The sequence below is a fragment of the Echiichthys vipera genome (assembly GCF_963691815.1).
Source record: "Echiichthys vipera genome assembly, chromosome: 4".
In the NCBI taxonomy this organism is placed as follows: domain Eukaryota; kingdom Metazoa; phylum Chordata; class Actinopteri; order Perciformes; family Trachinidae; genus Echiichthys; species Echiichthys vipera.
In genome coordinates this window covers 8,683,002-8,706,351 of record NC_139829.1, presented here as the reverse complement: position 1 = coordinate 8,706,351, position 23,350 = coordinate 8,683,002, and the positions used below count along the sequence as shown (strand labels likewise).

At 40.1% G+C, this 23,350-nt stretch overlaps 1 protein-coding gene across 1 annotated transcript in view; it reads left to right on the top strand.

Annotated features, from left to right (window-relative positions):
• Positions 1 to 7,245: 7,245 nt before the first annotated feature.
• The window catches only part of dmrt1 (doublesex and mab-3 related transcription factor 1), a gene marked incomplete at both ends in the record, with an annotated part of 28,697 nt that continues 12,592 nt past the window's right edge, over positions 7,246 to 23,350 (top strand). Inside the window, 4 exons of the mRNA XM_083912163.1 lie at positions 7,246 to 7,464; positions 8,931 to 9,093; positions 10,881 to 11,038; positions 21,374 to 21,563. Coding sequence (XP_083768289.1) covers positions 7,246 to 7,464; positions 8,931 to 9,093; positions 10,881 to 11,038; positions 21,374 to 21,563 — 730 coding nt within the window. The remainder of the gene's footprint in view (positions 7,465 to 8,930; positions 9,094 to 10,880; positions 11,039 to 21,373; positions 21,564 to 23,350) is intronic.

Genomic DNA, 23,350 nt, shown 5'->3' with positions numbered 1-23,350 from the left:
ACCATGCTGCTGTTTCACTAGCCTGTTACTGGGTGGCCCAGAGAGCAGTCATACTAATAGAAAGGTTAAATGTGTTAAATCACAGACTTTATTACTGTGTTATAATCCATCATTATAACCATATGCCATAGAGACAATTAAACTCAGCGTTGGACCTCAGCCAATGAAGTGTAGCAGTTATTTATTCACGCTGTGTAAAGGCCTGCTTTTTAATTGGTAACTTTTCATCCCTCTACGTTTGGCTGCATTGCTGTTAATTGGGTGCCTTTGTGTTTTTCAACTCGCTTCCCTCCCTGCCTATAAATCCACTTGACTGAGTGACCAGAATGGAGGTTAATTCAGTTTCAGCGCAGTCAAGCCAGTAGATTAATAAGAGAGTATCAATTCTCCATGTAGCTATCATTAAAAAAGAGCGAGTAGATATATTTTAGTAGGATGCTGAGATCAAGTTAGCTTTTATAATAATCAGGGTAGTCCTCAGTCTGCAAGAAAACTAGCAAGTTTTTTACAACCAGTTTAACTCACAATGAACCATTTAACACTAAATGTTTGGATGACACTCTGCAAGATTTATAAATATAAAGTTTGACATTTGTGTGCGCATGCTCTTGAGGAAATTGTTACAAGTTGCCTTCCTGAAAATAGTCAAGATGGTGTGATGCCAGGATTAGTTTATCAAATCTAAAGGTATAAATCACAAAATAATTATAATAGTTAAATGACTTGGATGCTGTCAAATTTCAAATTTTTGATCACATTTTAGCTGATATCTGGAGGACGAAGAGGGTCAACGTCAACAAACCCTGGTTGTCAGCAGAACTCAGTCAGCTAAGGTTGGAAAAGGAAGAAGCGTTCAGGAGTGGGGACAAAGAACGGTTCAAAGGGTCTAAATACAGGTTTAGCAAAGCAGTGAGAGATGCTAAGGACATGTACTCAAGGTGCGTTTACATTCGACTCAAATACCCAGAATGAGGCGGGTCTATCTCGCCGAAATGCCCCTGATTTGCATGTGAGTCGCTCGAGCGGCTGTTTGAGCGACTTTTTTCATATGCGGGAGAGCAGGGCCAAAAAACGGCCACTCAAACCCCTAAGAGAAGCCCGGTAGCTGATTGCATGTAACTCTCAGCGGGATGTGAGGTATGGTAGTACAGACGGCACAACAACACGCCAAATCAGAGTAGATACTTTTATCCAGTGGTATAAAAGAACGCATTGCAGAAAACGATCTGTGCACGTATTCCGGATTGAATATCCGACCTGCGGCCCTTTGCAGCAAGCTTCCTCTCTCTCTCTCTCTCTCTCTCTCTTTCGTATACACACACACACACACACACACACACACACACACACACACACACACACACACACACACACACACACACACACACACACACACACACACACACACACACACACAAACACAAACACAAACACAAACACAAACACACACACACACACACACACACACACACACACATAGTGCAGCGGGGTGACAGCCAGTCTGCCGACAACAGCGCCTTGAATCTTTAAGGTATAGTGTTTTCTTTCATGGTCCTTGTACATAAGTTGACGCTGTGAATCATACGGGCCACCTTAAATCAAACTACAACTATTCCTACATTTTCACTTTCAGGAAGAGCGGCGATAACACTGACGAGCTGATGACCAGGGATCGAAACCATTCAGGGTGGTACGTTACCTCCGGAGTCTTGTAAATCCCTCTCTGCCTTATTTTTGTAATGGAAACACAGCGAGTGAGCGTTCATTTGATTGGGCGTAGCCTGAAACTTTCTGAGTGGCCACATTTTACCCTAGAGGTGGGTTCAGACCAAACGTGAATGATGCGAATGACGCCTATGGTAGAGGCGTGGTGAGTAGTGGCTCACGTCGCTGAGTGGGTCTGTTTTCGATGCAGAATCAGAATGCTGAGACTTTCTGTGTTATCTCATTACTGACGCGTGGCCACCACACTGGTATCCTTGCTTGCGCATGGCACCTGTTCAGGCCCTGGTGGCCTTCATGAATCCGCTCCAGTATGGCAGATCGCAGTGCAGCAGGGATGACAAGCATATCCTGATATAGCACTACCCCATCAATCACCTCAGACAAGGGCTGCCTGGAGAGTTTTCCTGGAATGTTCTTTGACGTTTGTTGGACTGGCCATTTGGATAACTGCCTTCACCTTACTGGGGTCCGGCCTCAGGCCAGCCGCACAGATGAGGTGGCCAAAGTACTAAATCTCTGATTTGCCAAAGTGGCATTTGGCTCTGTTCAGTTACAGTCTACTGTCTTTGAGGATATCTTTAAAACTGCATTCAGACCACAGTCATGCTCCTCGGCCATGGCACGATACACCAGAATGTCGTCCATCACTACAACAACCGTGGTCCTTAAGCAGAGTGAACATCTATCTTTGAAAAATTTCTGGGGCTGACGTTATCCCGAATGTGAGCCTACGGAAACAGAACCTGCTGATGGGAGTAATAAATGTAGTCAGCTTGCGACTATTCTCCTCCAACGGGATTTGCCAAAATCCGTATGAAGCTTCAAGAGTGGAGAATATTTTTGCTCCGTGAGCTATGTCTTCAAGGGTGGGCAAAATTTACCTCTTGCTCTTCACTACCCTGTTCAGGTGTTTTAGGTCTATGCACACCCTTACTTGGTCTTTTTTTTCTCTTTTCAACAGGGACCATCGGGGCGCACCGATCAGTGGGGTCCCTGACCTCCTCGATTATGTCCAGAGACAACAGCCGTCCTAATTCGGCTTCAGTTTTTGGCAGAAGAGGAAACAGGATGTGACGCGGCGTCAGGGTGTAGGGCTATGCATCAGGCTTCGATTCGATCTTCACTGGGTCACACTTGAACAGGCAGATGTCCCCCAAACACATCATTTAGCAAATCTGTTGCAATGGCATTAACTCTCATCACCAGGCCCATTCTCTCAGCAATGCTAAGTCCCAGTAGCTTATGCGAGTACGGCCCCTTTATAACAGTCACCCAGTACTTGTAACGCTGTCCCTTGCATGGACTTGTGGCAAGATATCTGCCCACACATCTTCACATCCTGGGCTGGTAATGAGTGGTTTTGGCCCAGTCATGAACAATCGTGGGCTGAGACATTACAGTGATATCTGCAACAGTGTCTATTTTAGGCTACATCCACACGATCGAAAACAACCTTTTTTTTATCTGTGGTTCTTAAAAGGTTTTCCGTCCACATAGACTTGGCTCAAGAAATATCTGCGTCCACAAGAAACCAGTGAAGCGGCTAAAAATGCTGTAATATACATGCAAGGCCTGGATGTGCCGCTATAACTGCCACAGAAATACACCAACAAGGAGAAGAAGAGACGGGGAGACGCTATTGTGTAGAATCATAATACAAACAGCGGAGACTTTATCACCAAATCCTCCAGACGACAACACCATGGGGGGCGTTCTCAAATTTTCTCACTCTGCAACCTGGTTACAGAACAGGCCGTTTTCAGGCTCTGTGTGTATGTTCGGCAAAAACGATAGTTACGATGGTCACGGGAAAACGCGTCCTCGTCAGGACTGCCATTTACATACAACTCCACAAGCCCCTCATTTTCGGAGTCAGGCTGCTCAATCACGCCATTACAGCACCAACGAAAAATGCATCGTCACTGTACTCCATCCAGTCAGACGTGACATTGACCTTTTTTAGTGTTTTACTTTGACAGACAGTCTTAAAGTATCCCAATTTGTTGCATTTTCTGCATCTCTTATTTTTAGCTGGGCAGGGGCGTGCATTCCCATGCTGGCTGTTGCAACATGAACAGAAAAACTGCTTTGACTCATCCCTGTCGGCCCTTTTCTGCCACTGCGGTATTTCCTTCGCCTCATTTCTTCCATTGGATTGCCAACCTCCCTGTCTCATAGAATCCACTGCACGGTCAGCACGCATGCTCACGTTTTGCTGTTTTATTTGTTCACTTTGAAGAGTTATTTGAATAGCTTTCTCAAGCGACAGTCCTGGCTCCAACTGTAGCTTTTCTCAAACTTCGGAGAGTTGGAGATGCCAATCACAATCCTATCCCTAATTTGTTCGTCTTTGTTCCCTCCAAACTCACAGTACTGTGCTAGCTCATACAGGCATCTGGTAAAAGCTTCCACAGGCTCACCAGCATGAAAGCATGAAAGCATGCCCGCAAAACTTTTCTATAACCATGTCATAATTGTTTTTAGGGCTTACTTTTATCATCATCGTCTTCAACGGTTACACTCTGTTCAAACACAATAGGCTCGTAGATAGCCTAGTTTCGTTGCCACTTGATAGCAATCAAAAGCGTTGGCGCCACATCGGCCACTCAGCTGGACAGTTAAAGTCAAATTTTTCTGGAGGTCCTAACTTTGCTATTTTCACTTGTCAGTAGGTAAATCAGTCACTTCTGACACCATGTCATGTGCGGAGGCATGAAATGTGACTCTCGTGTAGGTTATTATCATAGAACTGTCGCCCTATTTTGCAGAAGCGTGAACATGAGATCTCAGGTATGACAGTACGGTGGCCCATACATTCACATATCAGTACTATGCAGGTCTGACACCATCCCCTGTATCTCCAGCCATCAGCCCCTGGGCAGCCCCCCCCCCCCAACCCCCTTCCTCACTCTCCATCTTGGAGAGAGACATCAACAGACTCTTCAGGAGGCCGAATCCCAGAAAAGCAGTCTGACCAGACTCTGTCTCCCCCTCTACCCTGAAGCTCTGTACTGATCAGCTGTCTTCAGTGTTCACAGACATTTTTAACACCTCGCTGGAGACATGCCATGTACCAGCCTGCTTCAAATCCTCCACCATCATCCCCATCCCCAAAAAACAAGGCCCACAGAACTCAGTGACTACAGACTCGTCTCCTTGACCTCTGTGGTCATGAAAATCTTTGAGCGACTTGTCCTGTCCCACCTTAAACCCATCACAGACCCACTCCTGGACCCCCTGCGGTTCACCTACAGAGCCAACAGGTCTGTGGACGATGCTGTAAACATGGCCCTCCACTTATTCCTCCAGCACCTGGACTCAGCAGGAACCTACGCCAGGATACTGTTTGTGGATTTCAGCTCAGCCTCTAACACCATAATCCAAACCCTGCTATAGGACAAGCTCTCCCAGCTGCGTGTGCCCAACTCCACCTGCAGGTGGATCACTGACTTCCTGTCTGACTGGACGCAGCACGTGAAGCTGGGGAAGCACATCTCCAACTGCCTGACCATCATCACTGGTTCCCCTCAAGGCTGTGTACTTTCTCCACTTATTTTCTCCCTGTACAGCAACAGCTGTATCTTCAGTCACCAGTCTGTCAAGCTCCTGAAGTTTGCTGATGACACCACCCTCATTGGACTGATCTCTGATGGAGATGAGACTGCCTACAGGTGGGAGATTGACCTCCTGGTGACTTGGTGTGGACAAAATAACCTAGAGCTCAATGCTCTAAAGACAGTGGAGATGGTTGTGGACTTCAGAAGGAAGGCAGCCCCACCCTCCCCCATCACCCTGTGTGACTCCCCAGTGGACACTGTGGAGTTCTTCTGCTTCCTGGGAACAGTCATCAGTCAGGAACTCAAGTGGGAGCGGGATCAGCTGCATCACCAAAAAGGCTCAGCAGAGGATGTACTTCAAACGGCAGCTGAAGAAATGCCAAAGGCAATGATGGTGCACTTCTACACCTCCATCATTGAGTCCATCATCACAACAAAAACAGACTGCAGCTTATCTTCCGCTGTGCCAAAAAGGTGATCGGCTGCAACCTGCCGTCCCTCCAGGACCTGCACGTCTCCAGGACACTGAGGCGAGCCGAGAGGATCATGGGAGACCCCTCCCACCACGACGTAGACTCTTTAAAACACTCCCCGGGTCTCCCCGGGTCGCCCCATTGACACGCGCTCTACCTCTCACTGCTCCGAGTCCCCCCACCACGCTACCCCCGGCCATTACACATTATATTAACGCATGTTCACAAACTTGTGGTGCGTTACATAAATGCCATCACCTGCACATTTTATTTTTATATTCTATATCTATACCCTTTTAATGTCTTTTATTATTTAGTTGATTGTGCTAAATTATGTGTAGTCTATCTGTGTTTTTATGTGTATATTTGTATATCTGTATCCACTATGCACAAAGTTACCAGGTCAAATTCCTGGTATGTTATCTTTTACATACTTGGCAATAAAGATGATTCTTCTCCTTCTCCTTCTCCTCCCTCCTCTTTTTCTTCTTCTTCTTCTTCTTCTTCTTCTCCTTCTCCTTTTCTTCTTCTTCTTCTTCTCCTTTTTCTTCTTCTCCTTCTTCTCCTTCTTTTTCTTCTTCTTCTTCTTCTTCTCCTCTTTCTTCTGACGTGGGGTTAAGAACAACATGTTCAATGATCCTTGCAGTGATGTAAAGAAACTAGATATTTAATTAATATTAATATTAATTTAAAATAAATGTATATTAATGAAGTATTAAAAAAAGATGCAACATTAAAGGGATGTTGGCATTATTGCATCAATAGTATGCGCATAAAAATGTTCTTAAAACGCAAAAAGTAAAAGTACTAATGCAGAATTTTCAGAATTGGATTATATTAGATGAATGTGAATATCCAATGTTGCAATTGATAAAGGTGGGGATAATTTTAATGACTTCATATTCTGCTGTGTAGCTTATTTTTTAACAACATACCCTGTTTTATTTGTTGATAATATTTTGTATTAATAATCTGAATCTGTAAAGTAACTAGTCGCCTAACTGCAGTTGACAAATGAATGTAGTGGAGTAAAAAGTTCAATGTTTCCTCTGAAATGTAGTGCCTCAAAACTGTACTTAAGTACAGTACTTGAGTATATGTGCTCAGATACTGTAAGTATTCTACATGGTGCCAGTTCTACTTAGGAGTAGGAGCTACTTCTTCCACTGAACAATGGGCTTTTTATGATCATATTCCTACTAATGTTTGAAGAGTGAAAAACATAGTGAGTGCAGCGGAGTGATGATGCCAGTGTCTTGCCAGCTCGCCCCCCGGTTTCCAGTCATACTTCAAGTCCAGTTTCCTCCCTCTCACAGCAGCAGGGCGGGGAGGGAGACAGTGACCTTAAAACCCCTCCAGTCTGGGACCAGACGCCACTTACAGGACCGTAACCAGCCGGGTCCAACTCAAACTCTTGCAGCTTGTATCTGAATGTTGCCGTTCCGCGCTTCGTTTAGCAGTTAACACCATTTAATTGTTGCTGTTTTATCATGAGTAAGGACAAGCAGAGCAAGCAGGTGCCGGAGTGCACCGCACCTCTTTCCCCATCCAAAGGCCAGAAACAACCAAGGATGCCGAAGTGTTCCCGCTGCCGCAATCACGGGTTTGTCTCGCCATTAAAGGGCCATAAACGTTTTTGCAGTTGGAGGGATTGCAACTGCCCGAAGTGCAAACTGATAGCGGAGCGACAACGAGTAATGGCCGCGCAGGTACATTTACTTTATTTCTCTTTTAATGGTTAGCTAGCGCGCGCCGAACGTTAGCTTGAGCAAAGTTTAAAATAACGGTTATATTAAAATATCAAGATTTGGCGTCAAAAACAGTGTTTTTAACAATGTGAAACAGAAAAAAAACACATGTAATTGTTTAGAAAATGTTAAGTGTATACTTTTGTATACTTTATACCTCTGTGGCTACAAATTTTATTTGTTTAATAACATCAAATTATGTTAGCTTAGCAGTTACACACCAGTTACACAGCGAGCCTAGAAACCGTTAGTGTTTTCAGGGAGGTTTTATGAGTAATATTGTTACACTTGTTGCTTAGTTACAGCAGATATATTAATACAGTAGGTAGGCTACAGCATACAGAACAGCTACTTTTTTACATATTTGATGTTAATTTACTTTGTAACACTGTCTTTTGTAACTTGAAGTAACATTTAAGTTGTAAGACTAGGCCTAATTATAGCCTACATTTCAAAACCATGGCATGTAGCAAACAGACACCGTGATCATAGGGGTGCTGGAAATCCTTTTAAAACACTTGGATTTTAGTGTGGCGTTTACAAGGTTTGGAAAGTGCTTGGATTTCAAATAAAGCGCTCGAAACTGCTTGACACTTATGTTATATGGGATGGCATATATGATCAAACACAGAAAACAAGATCCCCATATTTGAGAGACTAAAACCCGCCTATTCTGACCTTTTTGCATGAAAAATGACTTTTGATGATTAAAAGAGTATCAAAACTGTTGGTGATTATATTTCTGAGTTAGTTTTTCCTTTCATTTGTGGTATTTCTGTAGAAACCTGTCTCAAAACATAACTTTGGTTGTTTATAGGAAAATAACATCTAATTTAATGTGACGAACAAGTGCAATAATAAGTATACTACATACTGAGCATTGTTCTGTATACACATATGATGTAGAGCACAGCTGTAAGGTAAAGCATGAAAATGCACCTTGAAATGCTTGACAATTGCTTGAATTTGGCTTTGGAAAAGGTACAGGAGCCCTGCATTTAGTACTTGGTAAGCTGTACATTGGGAGTGCGAATAAAGCAGAATCTGTATATTGATGTCTTGAATTGGTATGGCTACGTTTAAGTGTTTCATAACTTATCTAACTTATTATATTTTATTTTCTATTAATTAATTCATTTATTTTCATTCACATTTGTTTGTAGACACGGCCATAACATGACACAAATATGGCATCAGCCCTATCCAGTTCATACACACACTGCTTTGTTTTATAAATAAGAAAACAATAAACAACATAAAGAATTAGACACATAATCTTCTGTACTAATCTAATGTACTAATGATGTATTATTTTACTATTATTATTTTACAGCATTATCTTTGCTGAGCAGATTCCGTATCTGCTAATGATGCAGTCATTAGATAAGGGTAATGTTATGTTTTCTATTTCTTTTCCTCCCCCACAGGTCGCCCTGAGAAGGCAGCAGGCTCAGGAGGAGGAGCTTGGGATTTGTAGTCCTGTTGCTTTGACCGGCCCTGAGGTGATGGTGAAAAATGAAGCAGGAGCAGACTGCCTGTTCTCTGTGGAGGGACGGTCAACACCCGCCAGTACCTCTACTTCTGTCACAGGTGAGGTATATTACAATGCCTTTCATAGAACGTGATCTGATAAATGTTGTCCTTTATCAGTCTCCTTGGGAAAACCTGGTTAGCAGCTTCTGGATACACCTCATCTTTATCTTGGTCATGACTCTTACATATATATTTAGATTTTTTAATTTTGACAGTTGACAGAAACTGCAAACACTGCGAAAACAAATCCCATTCTTTATCTATTTTGAAATTTAGAGTTTCTTCTAGTCAGACAAATGAGTTATACCGTAAGGATGCCCTCTTACCTTTTCTAGCTGACATATTCTGTTCTGTTCTGTTATGGTCTGAGTTATATTTACATTTGTAAATCCCTTTTAAAGTGTCAGTTTCAGGTTGAAAAAGAATTAATTAAGTCCACAATAAAACCTGTAAAAGTCCACTCTGCACCACCACCAACAAGAGACATTTTCATGGGAAACTTAAAGTTGATTTTGGTTTCCCAGCATGAGTTCAGTCACTTTAAATGGGTAACTCAATTTAAAGCCACATCTTCCCAAATAACACGTGCAAATTATGTTTTGCACAAGGAAAAAAAAGGAGTTTTACTCCTATTACTCAAGGGCAACTTTGATGTATGTGGAGGCAGACACAGATATCGTATCGTTTGTCGAACTGATATGACTCAAGGTTGCTTGTTTCTTCCTCTTTTGTGTTTCTGTGAGAGTGAACTTTGTGTTTCTGGCTTTGCAACAGAGAGGAAAGACTGAGGTAGAAAAAGGAGTCCAGCACGATATGATTCACTGATGACAAGAGTTAGAACAGGGACGACAAATGTCTTAATCTTCGGCTTCAGTGGTGCACAGTGTCTTCATTGTGTACGGCCGAAAGATCAGGGTCTGCCTGGGAAGAATGTGGCCTTGTTGATAAGGAAAGAACAACAGATAATGAGTAATGATGATGACGACAACGATCATATTCAAGCTGACAGGGCAACACATTCTTCTAATGTGATGGTATGTTGTGTTAGGTCTGGTAATTTGATGTCAAAAACGGCTGTCACCTGCAGATGGTGCTGTTGATAGCAATCTGAACTATGGAGAGATAAGAAACATCATGTCAAGTTCAAGTCGTCTTTTCCTGTTAAATGATTGATTTAAAGACATACTGCAGGCCTAGATATGTATAAGTTGAATAGATCTGATTACTGTAGATCATTTTTATTGTTAACTGAATAGTTTTCATCGTTAGCAGAGACTCAAAGTGTGCTTGAGCTCTGCTGTTGGATGAATTCGTTCATAAAAACAGGGTTTGTTTTACAAATTTACTTATTATCTTTCTTATCTATCGGTTTGGTATGGGCGTATATGTTTTCTGATATGTGGAGACATGAAAACCTTTTTTACAGAACATAATGCAGAAAATGAAGCTTGATTTTTTAGAAATGGTTTTATATAGCTATTTATTTTATTTATGTATTTGTTATTTAAATGGTCAGCATTTGACTGATACTAAACATAAAATACTATTTAGCTATTTAATTTATTTAATTTATTCTTTATTTTCTCAGTGTTGACAGTTTAAAACATTGTATGATGGTGTTAAATATTCTTTAATAGAGTTATTTTTTCCAAGAAAGCAGCCGTCATAGTACCTATCCACATCCCATCAGTTTATGGCTGCCATCTTGGTAATCTGTGATTTTTTCTTCTATAAAATCAGTATTGGGCTTAAAAAAACCCATATTGGTTAGGGCCACATTATACTAACTACAATAAGTATATGAATGTGTTTGTGTGTGTGTGTGTATGTGTGTGTGTGTCCAGGGAGTCGTTCAGCATCACCCCCCAGCCTGTCAGCAGGTGCCCGGGCTCATGCTGAGGGGTCGTCTGACCTGCTTCTGGACACGTCCTATTACAACTTCTACCAGCCTTCGCGCTACCCCACGTACTACAGCAACCTCTACAACTACCAACAATACCAGGTGAGTATCAATAACCAGTCTGCTGTTTATCAGTAATAATGAAGTCAAACTCTACTTCTCATAGGTATTTCACATGCAGGTGTTGGTTACCTGCGATGTCTGTTTAACTTATCTTATGGGATGGCTTTTGTAACACTGTTTTAAACCGCTGGGTGAGTACAGCAGGGGAAATTTGTATGCCTTAATCTTAATCTTAATCATAATCTAATTTATATTCTCCTGTTACCTCAAAGTTGACCTGGGATAGGGCTAAACTGTCAGTATATTACATTAATGCATTTGTTTTTAACCTGCTAGGGATCTTTTTAATTTCAGTATAAGTTTATTGTTATCATGATGGAAGCAGACCATTATGAGGCAATAAATCTCTTCTGAGGTACAGTACCTGCCCGACCAATCACGAATCAATTACAGCTGTCAATCATGATGTTTGACCCTGTTTTTACAGCATCAAATGACTGATTCAAATAAAACATATCAGAAAAATGAACACTTGAACAAACATCAGCATGATAAGAACTACCTACACTGACATACAGTAAGTCATCTTTGAGAAACATATATTTAACATGTACTGATTTTTTTAGTTTGGCTCATGTCCCATTCACTAACATTGAAGCAGTGGACATATAACCTATACTGTTATATGCAGCCAGCCACCAGGGGGCGATCCAGATGTTTTGGCTTCAATTTAGGGCTGCACATTTATTTTTTTAATTTGTCAGTTAACGACATTAATATCAGTCTTATCAATATTTCAATACTTTACCCAATCATCTTCTATTAAAAACAAACAAATGTGTCATAGCAACCCTTCCCCATAACTGGAGAATCATTATTTTTACTCTCAAGTACTTAAAAAATGCTTATGATATGTATTTATTTCCTCATAAATGTTGTGAGGAAGTTGTGCTAAAAGTTATAACTGTTAGTAAGACGAGTACTCAGTTAATTAAATACCCCCTTTCAAACACACCTAGCCGTAAGCTGAAGTGAACTTGACAAAGCTGACTGTCATCCAAGTCACCCAGAGGTCTAAAAACATACCATAAAGGAAACATTACTGACTTGATTCAGGCTCGATATCTTAGTTGCACTCTCTCTCCATGTTTCCTGTCTGTCTCTGCTGCTGTCAACGGAGGTCATAAATGCCCCTCCAAAATAAAAGATGATTTGAACATAGCTAGGGTTGCAACTAACAATTATTATTAATTAATCAATTAATTAATTATCAATCAGTGATATTTTAGGATTCATTTATGTATCGCTTACCCATCACAAGTTCCAAGGATCAAAACTGTTTCTTAAAATATAAATCAGCACATTTGAGAAGGTGGAGCCAGCAAATATTGACAATTTCTGCCAGATTAATGATTGATTATCAAAATGTATTCATTTTCTTGGTTAATGAATTGATCCTGAATCCTTTTAGCAGTATTAAAAGTCATATGTCCTGGTATACAAAATAACAGACTTACAGAAAACAAAAAGAAAGCATATATACTGTATATTAAGTAGTAGCTGATGCAGGTGTAGGCAGCCTTGTGGACAATAGAAGTATATTTTCTTTGCGTCTGATAGTGATTGATATTAACTTTTTATTTCTCTGTTTTCCTTCGAGATGGATGAGAGTGTCTGCTTTAATGTCTGTACTTACCATATAACGTAGGACACATTGGAGAGATAGTACCTAACATCTCACCAACACACACACACACACACACACACACACACACACACACACACACACACACACACACACACACACACACACACACACACACACACACACACACACTCAGTCCTTCATTCACCCGTCTGCATATTCACACTGATTTATGCTTGAATGTATCTCTATTGTGTCAAATGAGATGAGCTTGTGCGTGAAGCAAATTGGATCTATAACTCTCCAGTGATCTCAGATGAGGTGGTTTGTTTTTTTTATAAACAGCATTTGTCCACCCCCTGCTCTGCCCTCTCTGTTCCCCCAGTAGCAACATCGAGTTTTGGGGTCACTGCCTCCGCTAACCTGGCAGGGCACAGCCGAGCCTGAATTGCAAAGGTTAATGGTATTGTCTGTCGGGAGAGGAACAAACCGCTATGCCTCAGCGCGCGAAGGAGAAAGTGAGCACATTAATGCTAATCAGTTAGCACTCTTTAGCATAATTTAGCCATCCTCCTTTGTGATTTATGATATTTTTAAGTTGTCAGGTTGAGAGGGCTAGGTGCTACGGTTATTCAAATTCAGGGACTACTTTTTTTTTGTATTTGCATGAAGAGATGATTATTTGAAGATGATTTCAATAGTGCCACAGTCATAAAATGATGGGATTTTTCTTTATTTTTAATCTGAATTTGAATAATTATCATACGTTTCCTTCACCTGTCCTAAACCTCCACAATTGAATGGGCTTAACTGCAATTTTTGCATCCCCAACTAAAGTGATTATCCTTGAGTAACTCAATTTTGATTTGTCTCCATATTTACTGTTGAAGCACTCATCGCTGTAGTCTTTCTGCACCATCCAGAGAGCTGTGACGTCTTTTCTCATTCAATTTCTCTTCATTGAGTTAGTTTCTGAAGATGCTGCTCTTTTTCCCTCGTCCTGTAAAATTATAACATCTGAAGGAAACCAGGAACCTGGATAACAGTTTTTCATGGAAAATAGAGAAATAATAAAATATCCTCCTCAAAAATGGATAACATTGTCATCTGAATGGGTGGAAAAAGTTACGTTCAGGATCATATTAACACTCACATGGTAACATTTTAGTTTGTGGAAGAGGGTAGTTGAACAGGCTGTTATGTTGTGGAAATTTGCTGTGTATGTTACTGTTTTAGAGCGGAAGAATTGATTTCCACAAAAACTTATGTTTTATCCAAGTGAAACTACTTTTGTTATGGACTAAATTACGAGATATGAGATTGGTTTGTAGACTTGCTTACTCCTGATCCAGCAATTAAGGTGGTATCAGAGGCATCCGATACTGGTATCTTTTGAAACAACACCAACCACAATACTAACGAACGGTGCACATCAAAACAGTGTGATTTCAGGGCGGCTGGTGGCACAGTTGTTAAAGCAGACGCCCCATATAAAGAGACTGAAGGTCCTCAGGGCAGCGGCTGCGGGTTTTGACTCCGACCTTGCTGCATGTCTCCCCCTCTCTCTCTTACCCCATTCCCTGTCTGTCTTATAGGGGTGACCCTGAATAGTCGACTATTCAACGTTTTGCTCCAAGGAGCCTGATTCGAGTGCCAATCTCACAGTCGAATCGCCACAAAATGCATGAAATGTGGTTATGAAACAATGGATTATTCCATTCTGGCTTCTGGCGGTGCTGAATGTCTAATTTTAAATATAGATGCTTGGTTTCTCCCAATAAACCATGATAAATAGCCTATTTGGGTATAAATATAAGCCTATTAATGAATACTGTTGCTAAAAATGTGAAAATAACTCATGTTCTTTTAATCCATCTCCTTAGTGTGCAGGATTATACCAATTATACTAATTCAATTATACTAATAAAGTTAAACATGTAATCATTTTTAAGATATTAAACCTGAAGTAGGCAGTTTATTTTTGGCAATGTTCATCATATTGTTATTCAAGTGTTCTGAGAGAAAGCAAGACTTTTGCAGCTCCTCTTGGCTCTGTTTTCAGACTCTAGAAAATCTAGCCTGTGGTGGGGGACTTTGGCCAATCACAGATCATTTCAGATAGAGAGAGAGTGTTCCTATTGGCTCATAAAAGAGAGAGGAGAGCAAAATTGCACAAACTGATTAAAATCTGTTCAGGCAGGTTCTTTGGCCTAAACGCTTTGTTATATATACATACACACACACATATATATATATATATAGGGCTATATTTTTACATAGGGAAATACTTGCAATGGTCAGTAACTTGCAAAATAATTAAAAATCAATGTAAAAAAACGTGATAAAATCGTGAACGGGATTTTACTGTAAACAAATCATGATATATTTTTGCCATATTGCACACCCATAGCACAATCTCTGTCAGTCATACCAGCCAGGAACCCTGTTTACATGTTATATATATATATATATATATATATATATATATATATATATATATAATTGAAATAAATGTAATTATTTATTATTTATTTATGACGGCAATTTACACCAGCAAAATTTGTGTTCAATCACCTCACTTGTCATTCAGGTCTGGATAACATACTGTTTTATTGCGATCTAAGATGCGTGTGCGTCCACTGTGCGTGTGTGTAAACCCAGATAGGTTCAGGTCACAAGGGGATGTGAATGAGAATCTAGAATCGTATTGTCCCCTATTTTGAGCAAATTTTGAGTAAATTATAGCAACGTTGAACATGTCAGGTAACATCATATGTGGAAAAGCCTCTAAAGTGAGTCTATTTCCACCATTCTCCCTTCTGTGTTCAAACAGCCAAAGGCCAATCCAATAACCAGTTCCCTGTGAGTGTTCATCACTTCAGATACAATACTCTGTCAAACTCAGAGACTGTTATATGGAATTTAAACATGACCTCCTTTCAGTGCTTCAGCAATGGTTTGTGTGTGCATGGAGGTGTCAACATATTGCCTTTTGTTTTCTTTTGATTACTTCTCGACCTTATAAAAATGATCGGGTGCCTTTGTTTTTACACCATGAAAAGCCTGTGAGCCACTGTTTAGTCAGTGGGTTTGCAAAAAATAAAGGAAAAGGAAATTCAGTCTTATGTTCCACCCACTGTACCAAAATCATTCAGGAAAGTCAACAGTGAACCCGTATCCAAGTTAAAGCATTTTTTGTTTTGTTTTGTTGGTGTGTAGTGCAATTTATGCACTCCCCTACGTTGATTGGTCAGCCCCTCTCTACACATGTCATAAAGGCACAAACAGCATATCTGACAGTATATCTGCATCTTTAGGAATTAAATTTTAGTTTATCCTCTAAGATAAATGTTAAGAGGCGTTCTGCACAAGCTACAGTCGGCTCTCAGATTCACAGATGGCCTAATATTAAATTAGACCTACGGACCTCTGTTTCTAAATGCTTTTTCAAATGAATAGATAGATATGTAGTGCAACTGCATGATGAGAATGCTGCCTCACATGCACTTGCTGACTCCTGGGGGGCCTTCTTTACCTCCCCTGAGAGGGCCTGTCTTCTTATCTGGCACCATCTGTTGTCTGGAAGCTCTACACCACCCTTATATTATCATCATCCACCTGCATGACAGCCAAGCACCACTGAGTGCACAGGAGAGAAGAGAAGGAGGTAGATGGACTAATACTGATAAAGACCACACTGTTTTCTTGTGGGGTTTTGATTTAGTAGCATGAAGAGCTCAATACCTATAGTATAGATCATTATATTATGACAATTGCTTAAGATTAGTTTGATTGGTGATAGTTTTGAAAGAAGCTGGCAGATGAAAATAAACTACTAAGTTAAATCTTCTGCAAACCATATAATTGCAAATGTCAAGAAACTGTCTTGTCTCTCTGACTTTGGCACTTTTAATACTATTTCACCTGACCACAATGATTACTACGGCCACAAGAGGTCGCTGCCTAAGGGTTGTAATAAGCTGCTTGCACAATCGAACTATGCATATATTATACTAATATATATATATATATATATATATATATATATATATGATATATTAACTATACATATTTTGGTAAAGACGGTCTATCCTAACAGACAAATATGTAGTCTAGGCCCCCTGGTAGCTCACCTGGTAGAGTGGGGGTCCAATGTACAGGTCCTCACCGGGTTTGAGTCTGACCTGTGTCATCCCCTGTCTCTCCCCATTTCCTCCGCATTAAGGAAAACAGCCCAATAAATAATCTAAAAAAAAAAAAAGCATGGTCGTCGTCTCAAGTCCCTCCTCCCTTGGTTACTGTTGCTAGGTCTGTCAAGGTTTCGCATTGGGGTATATGGCATTTACAACAATATCGGTGAGAGATTTTGCAAAGGAAATAACTGAAAGAGGTAGACCGAAGCAACATATTTTAATTTGTCTGTGTAGTATTGTGACTGAAGAAGATGTTAAAATCCTCACCAAGCATCAGGCACCCCATGTACTGACAATTCACGTGAAGGACAGGAATCACAATGTTCTTGTGAAGAAGAGTCAATATATTGTTTTATTTTAAGTGAAGGTTTAGTTATGACTCCATTGGAAAATTCTAGCCGTACTCCATTAGCGAGGGAACTAGCATGCTGTGAGTCAGTCACTCAGTATTACTTTTGAAACCCAACTGAGACTGCAGTTTGGTTGTATGGCAACGTGATATTTCAGTGGGCTGGTAACTTTAACCAACCCACTAGCTAAAGCACATTTAAGAGCATCACCTAATGTATGACACAGAGGGCTGTTTCATATTTTATATCATTAATGGTCAAATAAAATCAATCAATTAATTCAACCTGATGTTCAGATCACCGGGACGAGAGAAAAATAACTCAGAGTCCGTAGCCCATCTGCTTTCAAGAAGCCTTCTGCAGGTTCATATACACACCTTTCCCATGCTTTGAAAGCTTGACTGCCTTCCTGTTACAGTTGCTAACGTAGGATTGGATCAGTGGCCGTTCAAGGGAGGGGCATAGCAAAGGATCAGATAGGTTATTTCTGTTTGTGTGACGCCACAAACAAAAGTTATTAAAATAGTATTCCTTCCACCAGTATACACTGAGAAAGGTTTTTATAAACTATTTATTTGGCATCAAATAGACAGTTAAGCAAGTTAGTGTTTAGTAGTGTGGTTCTGCATTTGACCACAAACCCTTTCTATAAGCACAACAAAACAAAACCTGCTTTTTCTGTTAGCAACTTTCACTTAGACAGTTTTGTTTGGTGCTGTATTTGTCCTGCAAACCAAAAGCATATTGCATTTTCAAGACTCAAGTCCAATCTCTATTGTATTTTTCACGGCCTAATACAAGAGCTGAGTGTAGCTTAAATAACAGTTTATAAAGCTGTCGAAGAATTGATGGTGTGGACAATACGGGTGACATATTACAGGCTGACAGAAATCAAATTCCATAAAAGTGAAATTGAAAACCCTCCGTGAGGCGGCCTTGCTGCTGAGTAGACAGCTCGTTTTAAAGTTTTCAGAGGACTGCGTGTTGCAGCCCATTTTTAGAACAAGCCACGGACGTGTGAATTCAAACACTACTTATTCTCTGTCATATATTATTGTATCTCTATATTTCTTCCTGGCAGATAAGGTTGTTAAAGTGTTGCCTGTGAATATCTGATGAGCGATTTGTACGATTGTGCAGTCTAACATGTGCAGGGGGCCATAGAACAATGGTGTTTAATATTTTATTAGAACTTTTTAACTATAGATGATAAAATGCATGTTGTTGTTGAGTGTAGTGTGCATGGGATAATATGTAAAACGGTAAAAAAGGTTTAAGTCTCTACATGGATGGACATTATTACTAGTACTATTTTGTTGGTGACTTCACCTGGGAGAGAATCAAATACTGCTTCTTTAACAAACAGTGAATTACCAGAAGCAAAGACATTTTAAAGCAAAAATGTGCAATGTTTTTGCTCCAGTGTTTGTCGCTCATCTTGTTCAGCTGTCCACCTTCAAATGCTGTCTAAGCTGAAGCAAGGATGGCGTGATTTTCAGCTAAGAAGCCAGACATTTAAGAAGAATACTGCTAAAACAGACAATTTTTATGCCTCATGCAGTTGAAGGTCAAAGGTCACTGCGACCTCACAAAATGCATTTTTCAAGTCAAGTCAAGAATTCCTAGACTAATTATAAGAAAATTTCACACACATGTCGGGATGAAAATGATGAAGTGATGGCATTTTATATCCAAAAGGTTAAAGGTCAACTTCACTGTGACATCATAATGTTTCTGTCCATTATTCAGTGTCATAACTCAGGAACAGAAGGGGAGACATTTGGTCGGATACTGAATTTTCCCGACACTGCTCTTAAAACTGTGCTGATTATATAGATCCCTCTGTGCTGCCGGGTTGAACATGTGTGTGAAGCATCCGCGTTTTGCCCAAAAATACGCTTAACACCATTTATTAAATTAATTAAAAATCTTCACTTCATATATTATGTATAAGTCTGGACAGTTTGGGTGTAAACTACACCTTGACTGTTTGGCGTACGTGTAGGCAGTAATTGTAGTTAGTTTAAAAAACATAGGCAAGTGTTAGAAGTGTTTGATTATATGAACACAATCATCACCTCATACTGTAGGACAATATGACAAACACCACCAGCAGGTGATTAAACACATCAAGACTTTTCGAAAGTATCTTTAACAGAGAATAAAATATCCTGTTTCAGAGTGAATTAGTGGATTGACTGAAAAGTAAATGGATTCTGGACAGTTGGTCAAACAAAAACAGGACTTTTGAAAGCATTTGCTGACATTTTATATGCTTACGACAACAAAAAATCCAACAACACATTGATTGAGAAAAAGAAAAAGAATCTTTAGTTTCAGCCCTATTATAGTTTAAGCCTTAAAATACCCAAACATAGAACCACCAAAACCCAACAAGTATTTGGTGGATGAAGGTGAGTAAGTACAACTTTATGTATGTATCACTTTTTAGATCACACAGTTAAAAAGTGCTACACACAGAGACATGCAAATATAATTCAAAAAGTAAAGAAAGAAGAGGCAAAACAGGGATCAAAAATGAAACTGGGGACAAGGTCATCAGTGTTCCCCATGTATAGACCAATGTGCGGCGCTGCGCTACACAATCAACACTGATTGATTCCTGTTTTTTTGCTATTTTTCAACGCGCTTTTGAAATATTGTTCCGTTTATAAATCTCCACATAGCACTCTTTCTCCCCATCATCCTCGTACACACACACACACACACACACACACACACACACACACACACACACACACACACACACACACACACACACACACACACACACACACACACACACACACACACACACAGTTAAAATCGATTAAAATGTGTGACGTTTCAAAAAAGTTGAGATTAAAAATGAATAGCATCTACTGTTGACTTTGTTGACATCGGTGCAAAGATGGTTCTCACTCAGTTTTGTCTTTTGGAAGTGAAAGAAGTTGTGTATCTTCATCAACTGATTTCCTGTCCTACGCGGTGTTAGTGACACATGCTGGCAGCGGTGCGGAGCAAGTTATTATGTAAATCATTGCAAGAATAGCTCAGTACGCTACGGAGGCTCGTCTTGTGTGTACATGTGAAGAGAGACGGAGGATGAACTCAGAGCAGACAGCTAGAAATAAGCAGTTAAACTGTTAAGTTTTAGTAAATGTTTCCTATTTCCTGAATCTGGGTTGTTTCTGTAAACAGCGCCTCTGCTAACAGAGTGGTATTCATCATGTGTACGGGAGAACACAGGCCAAGCCTTAGTTTCTTTGTATTTTAATTCAGTTATTGCTTTTGTTATTTAAATATATATGCTCAGTTTAACTTTTAGAAAGAAAAGGAAATATGCACTGTTTTGCATATACCTCATAAATAATCATTCTTAAATGTGAAAAAGAAAAGATGAGAGAATAGCCTATATATTTTGTAGATTTGATCACTTTTTGTTAAAAAAATGGTATTGTGAATGGAATCCAATAGTAAGTTGAGTCAGTGTATCCTTACATCCCTACTGATCAGACTAGTTACACTGTGTTTAATAACAGGCTTCTGGTCCAGCTGCAGTATTGTTATCGTTGTTCGTGTTATTTATATTTGTTACTGGTTAAAGATCGTCCAAACAAACACAATAATAAAGTAAAAGAAAAGGTCTGTTATTTCCGTCAAGGTGCCAAAAAGTTATTTCAGTCAAATAAAAAGGTATTTCTGCAGATCAAAGGGACTGGGTGGCTTTAATGTGTCCCACATAAATATATACAAGTATAGCCTAATAGATGTCTTAATCACATAAATGTCAGCCCCATCACGCTATAAACTTCAAATGGGATCATGATTATTCAGTTCCAAGAAACATTGAAGTTAAAAAAAGACATATCTTTGCTATACCCACAGACATATAGTCATGTATATTTGCATATCATGATCCAGATAAAAGCAGTTCACATATCTGTTGTCAGAGCCTTTACAGGGGAGAGGTCAGAGCCCCTGCCCCTCAAAAGGTCTCAGTACGGCCCTGCCCCACACATTGCTACCTGGTCCCTTGGAAACACTGTCCATGCAGTGCTTCACATGTAATCTACAGGATCTTGACTGATGACTAGGACGTTGTATATGGAATACAGCATATTAAAGCCATTGTTTGTCCTTTGTTTGTGTAAAATTGGCTGTTTTTGTGTTGTCTGTTGTGAAGCAGATGCCCCATGGTGACGGCCGCCTGTCCAGCCACAACATTTCCTCTCAGTACCGCATGCATTCCTACTACCCAGCAGCCACCTACCTGACTCAGGGCCTGGGCTCCACCACCTGTGTGCAGCCCCTCTTCAGCCTGGATGACAACAACAACAACAACAACAATAACTGCTCTGAGACAATGGCAGCCCGTGAGTGACAAACACACACACACACACACACACACACACACACACACACACTGTTCTCAGGCCCCATAAAGTTTTATCCAGACTTTATCAACAGTGTAGTTTACTACATTCAAGGGAGGATTTCACTGAAGTCAACAGTGCCATTAAATTTTAAAGATGAAATTAGTCTAAAGTGAAGCTTTTTTACTTTTACTATACTTCAAACTGTGTATGTGCAGCGCATCTGTGGGATAATTTATTGTCTTTCAGGGTAAATGATATCGTAAAAAAAAAATCTTATATAGATTTTGTGATACACAGTTACATTGTCTAAATTGACAATAATAAGGACATTAACTCAAATTCCAGTGTGAGGAGAGGAGAGAAATTTGACTCATTGTGCTTCAACATGTGTCTTTTGGTTTATTTAAAGTCAGTATTTTTTAAGGATTAAAAAATTACTGTTGCAATCAACTGCAAACCTGTCAAGAACCTGACAGTGCAGCTCTGTTTCTTTTCGTCGTGTTTAATGGCAGAGTAGATCTGATCTCTGAATTTTGGCTCTCTACTACACCAATCTGTGATGGGAATCTCAGCTGAGTACGGCTGCCTGGATTTTCTGCCTCTCTCAGTAGCTGTGAATGTGGGTAAATCAGATTGTGCATATTGCTTATTGCTAAATGCTTCTGTAAAGCACTTGTGGACCATCGCAAGGAATGCATGTAAGTGCCTGATGAGCGTGAGATAAGAGGGAAAATCCAGAAGAGGAAGATACTGAGCTCATGGACAGGCTTGTTAAAACATTACTGGGATTTAAAAACTTTTCTAGGGATGGGACATTAATCTTAAACACGCTCACAATAAGTTAATCGTGAGGAATTTCCATTATTGGGATAATTGTTTATTGTTTATTGTATTGATGATTGTTAATATTGTTGTTAATATCCTCACAAGAGACTTGACCAGTGAATTGACTGCACCGTCAATGCGTGAGAGTTAGAAGCCCTGCACAACATATTTTCTGCACCAAGCTACGTGCACCGGTGCATGTAGAGCTGAGAAGTATATGCCCAGCTCAGTTTATGTGCGTTTTTTTAGCCCTAAGAAGATCAAATGTACGATAGAATTTTGCTGCTGCCCCCGCGACCCTACCCCGGATAAGCGGTTGGCGATGAGATGAGATGAATATTTTAGCTCTGAGTGAGACACTATGCTGTTTCTTTCACTTTTACTTGAATTGTGCTGCCCTTTGACGCACCTCTTTGACGCAGATCATTTTCAGTTAAATTGAACGGGAGTGAAGAAGCCTCAGAAGTTTAACAAAATTAATTTATTATCTTTAATATTGTTTAAAAACTCAAATCAAAATACAGCAGTTCGATTAGTGATCTTACCACCCAGCACAGCTCCTCATACGAATGTGACTAGAACAAGACAGTCATTTTCTCATTGATTTGTTAAACGACAGTGGGTTTTGTACTGTGTATTATTACTCGTTTATAAAGGACATAGGGGACAAGCGTCATTAGCACAACATCAACATCCTTCTTATAGAGAAGTAGACTGCTGACACCACCAGCATCACAGTCCCAATAACCCCTGCGTCGCCTCTTTGTACCTGTATTTGTTTATGACTTTCACCTGTCCGTTTCCTGTGAGGGTCCCATGTCAGCCTCCCTTCGTGAATCTTCATGCTTCATTACAAGATAACAACATTCTCCGCGGGTGGTCCCACATTGGGTGTCGACTCAGAGAAATAAACCGCCTAAATCAGCGGGTTTTGCCTCTTAAAAGGAAGCAATATCTAC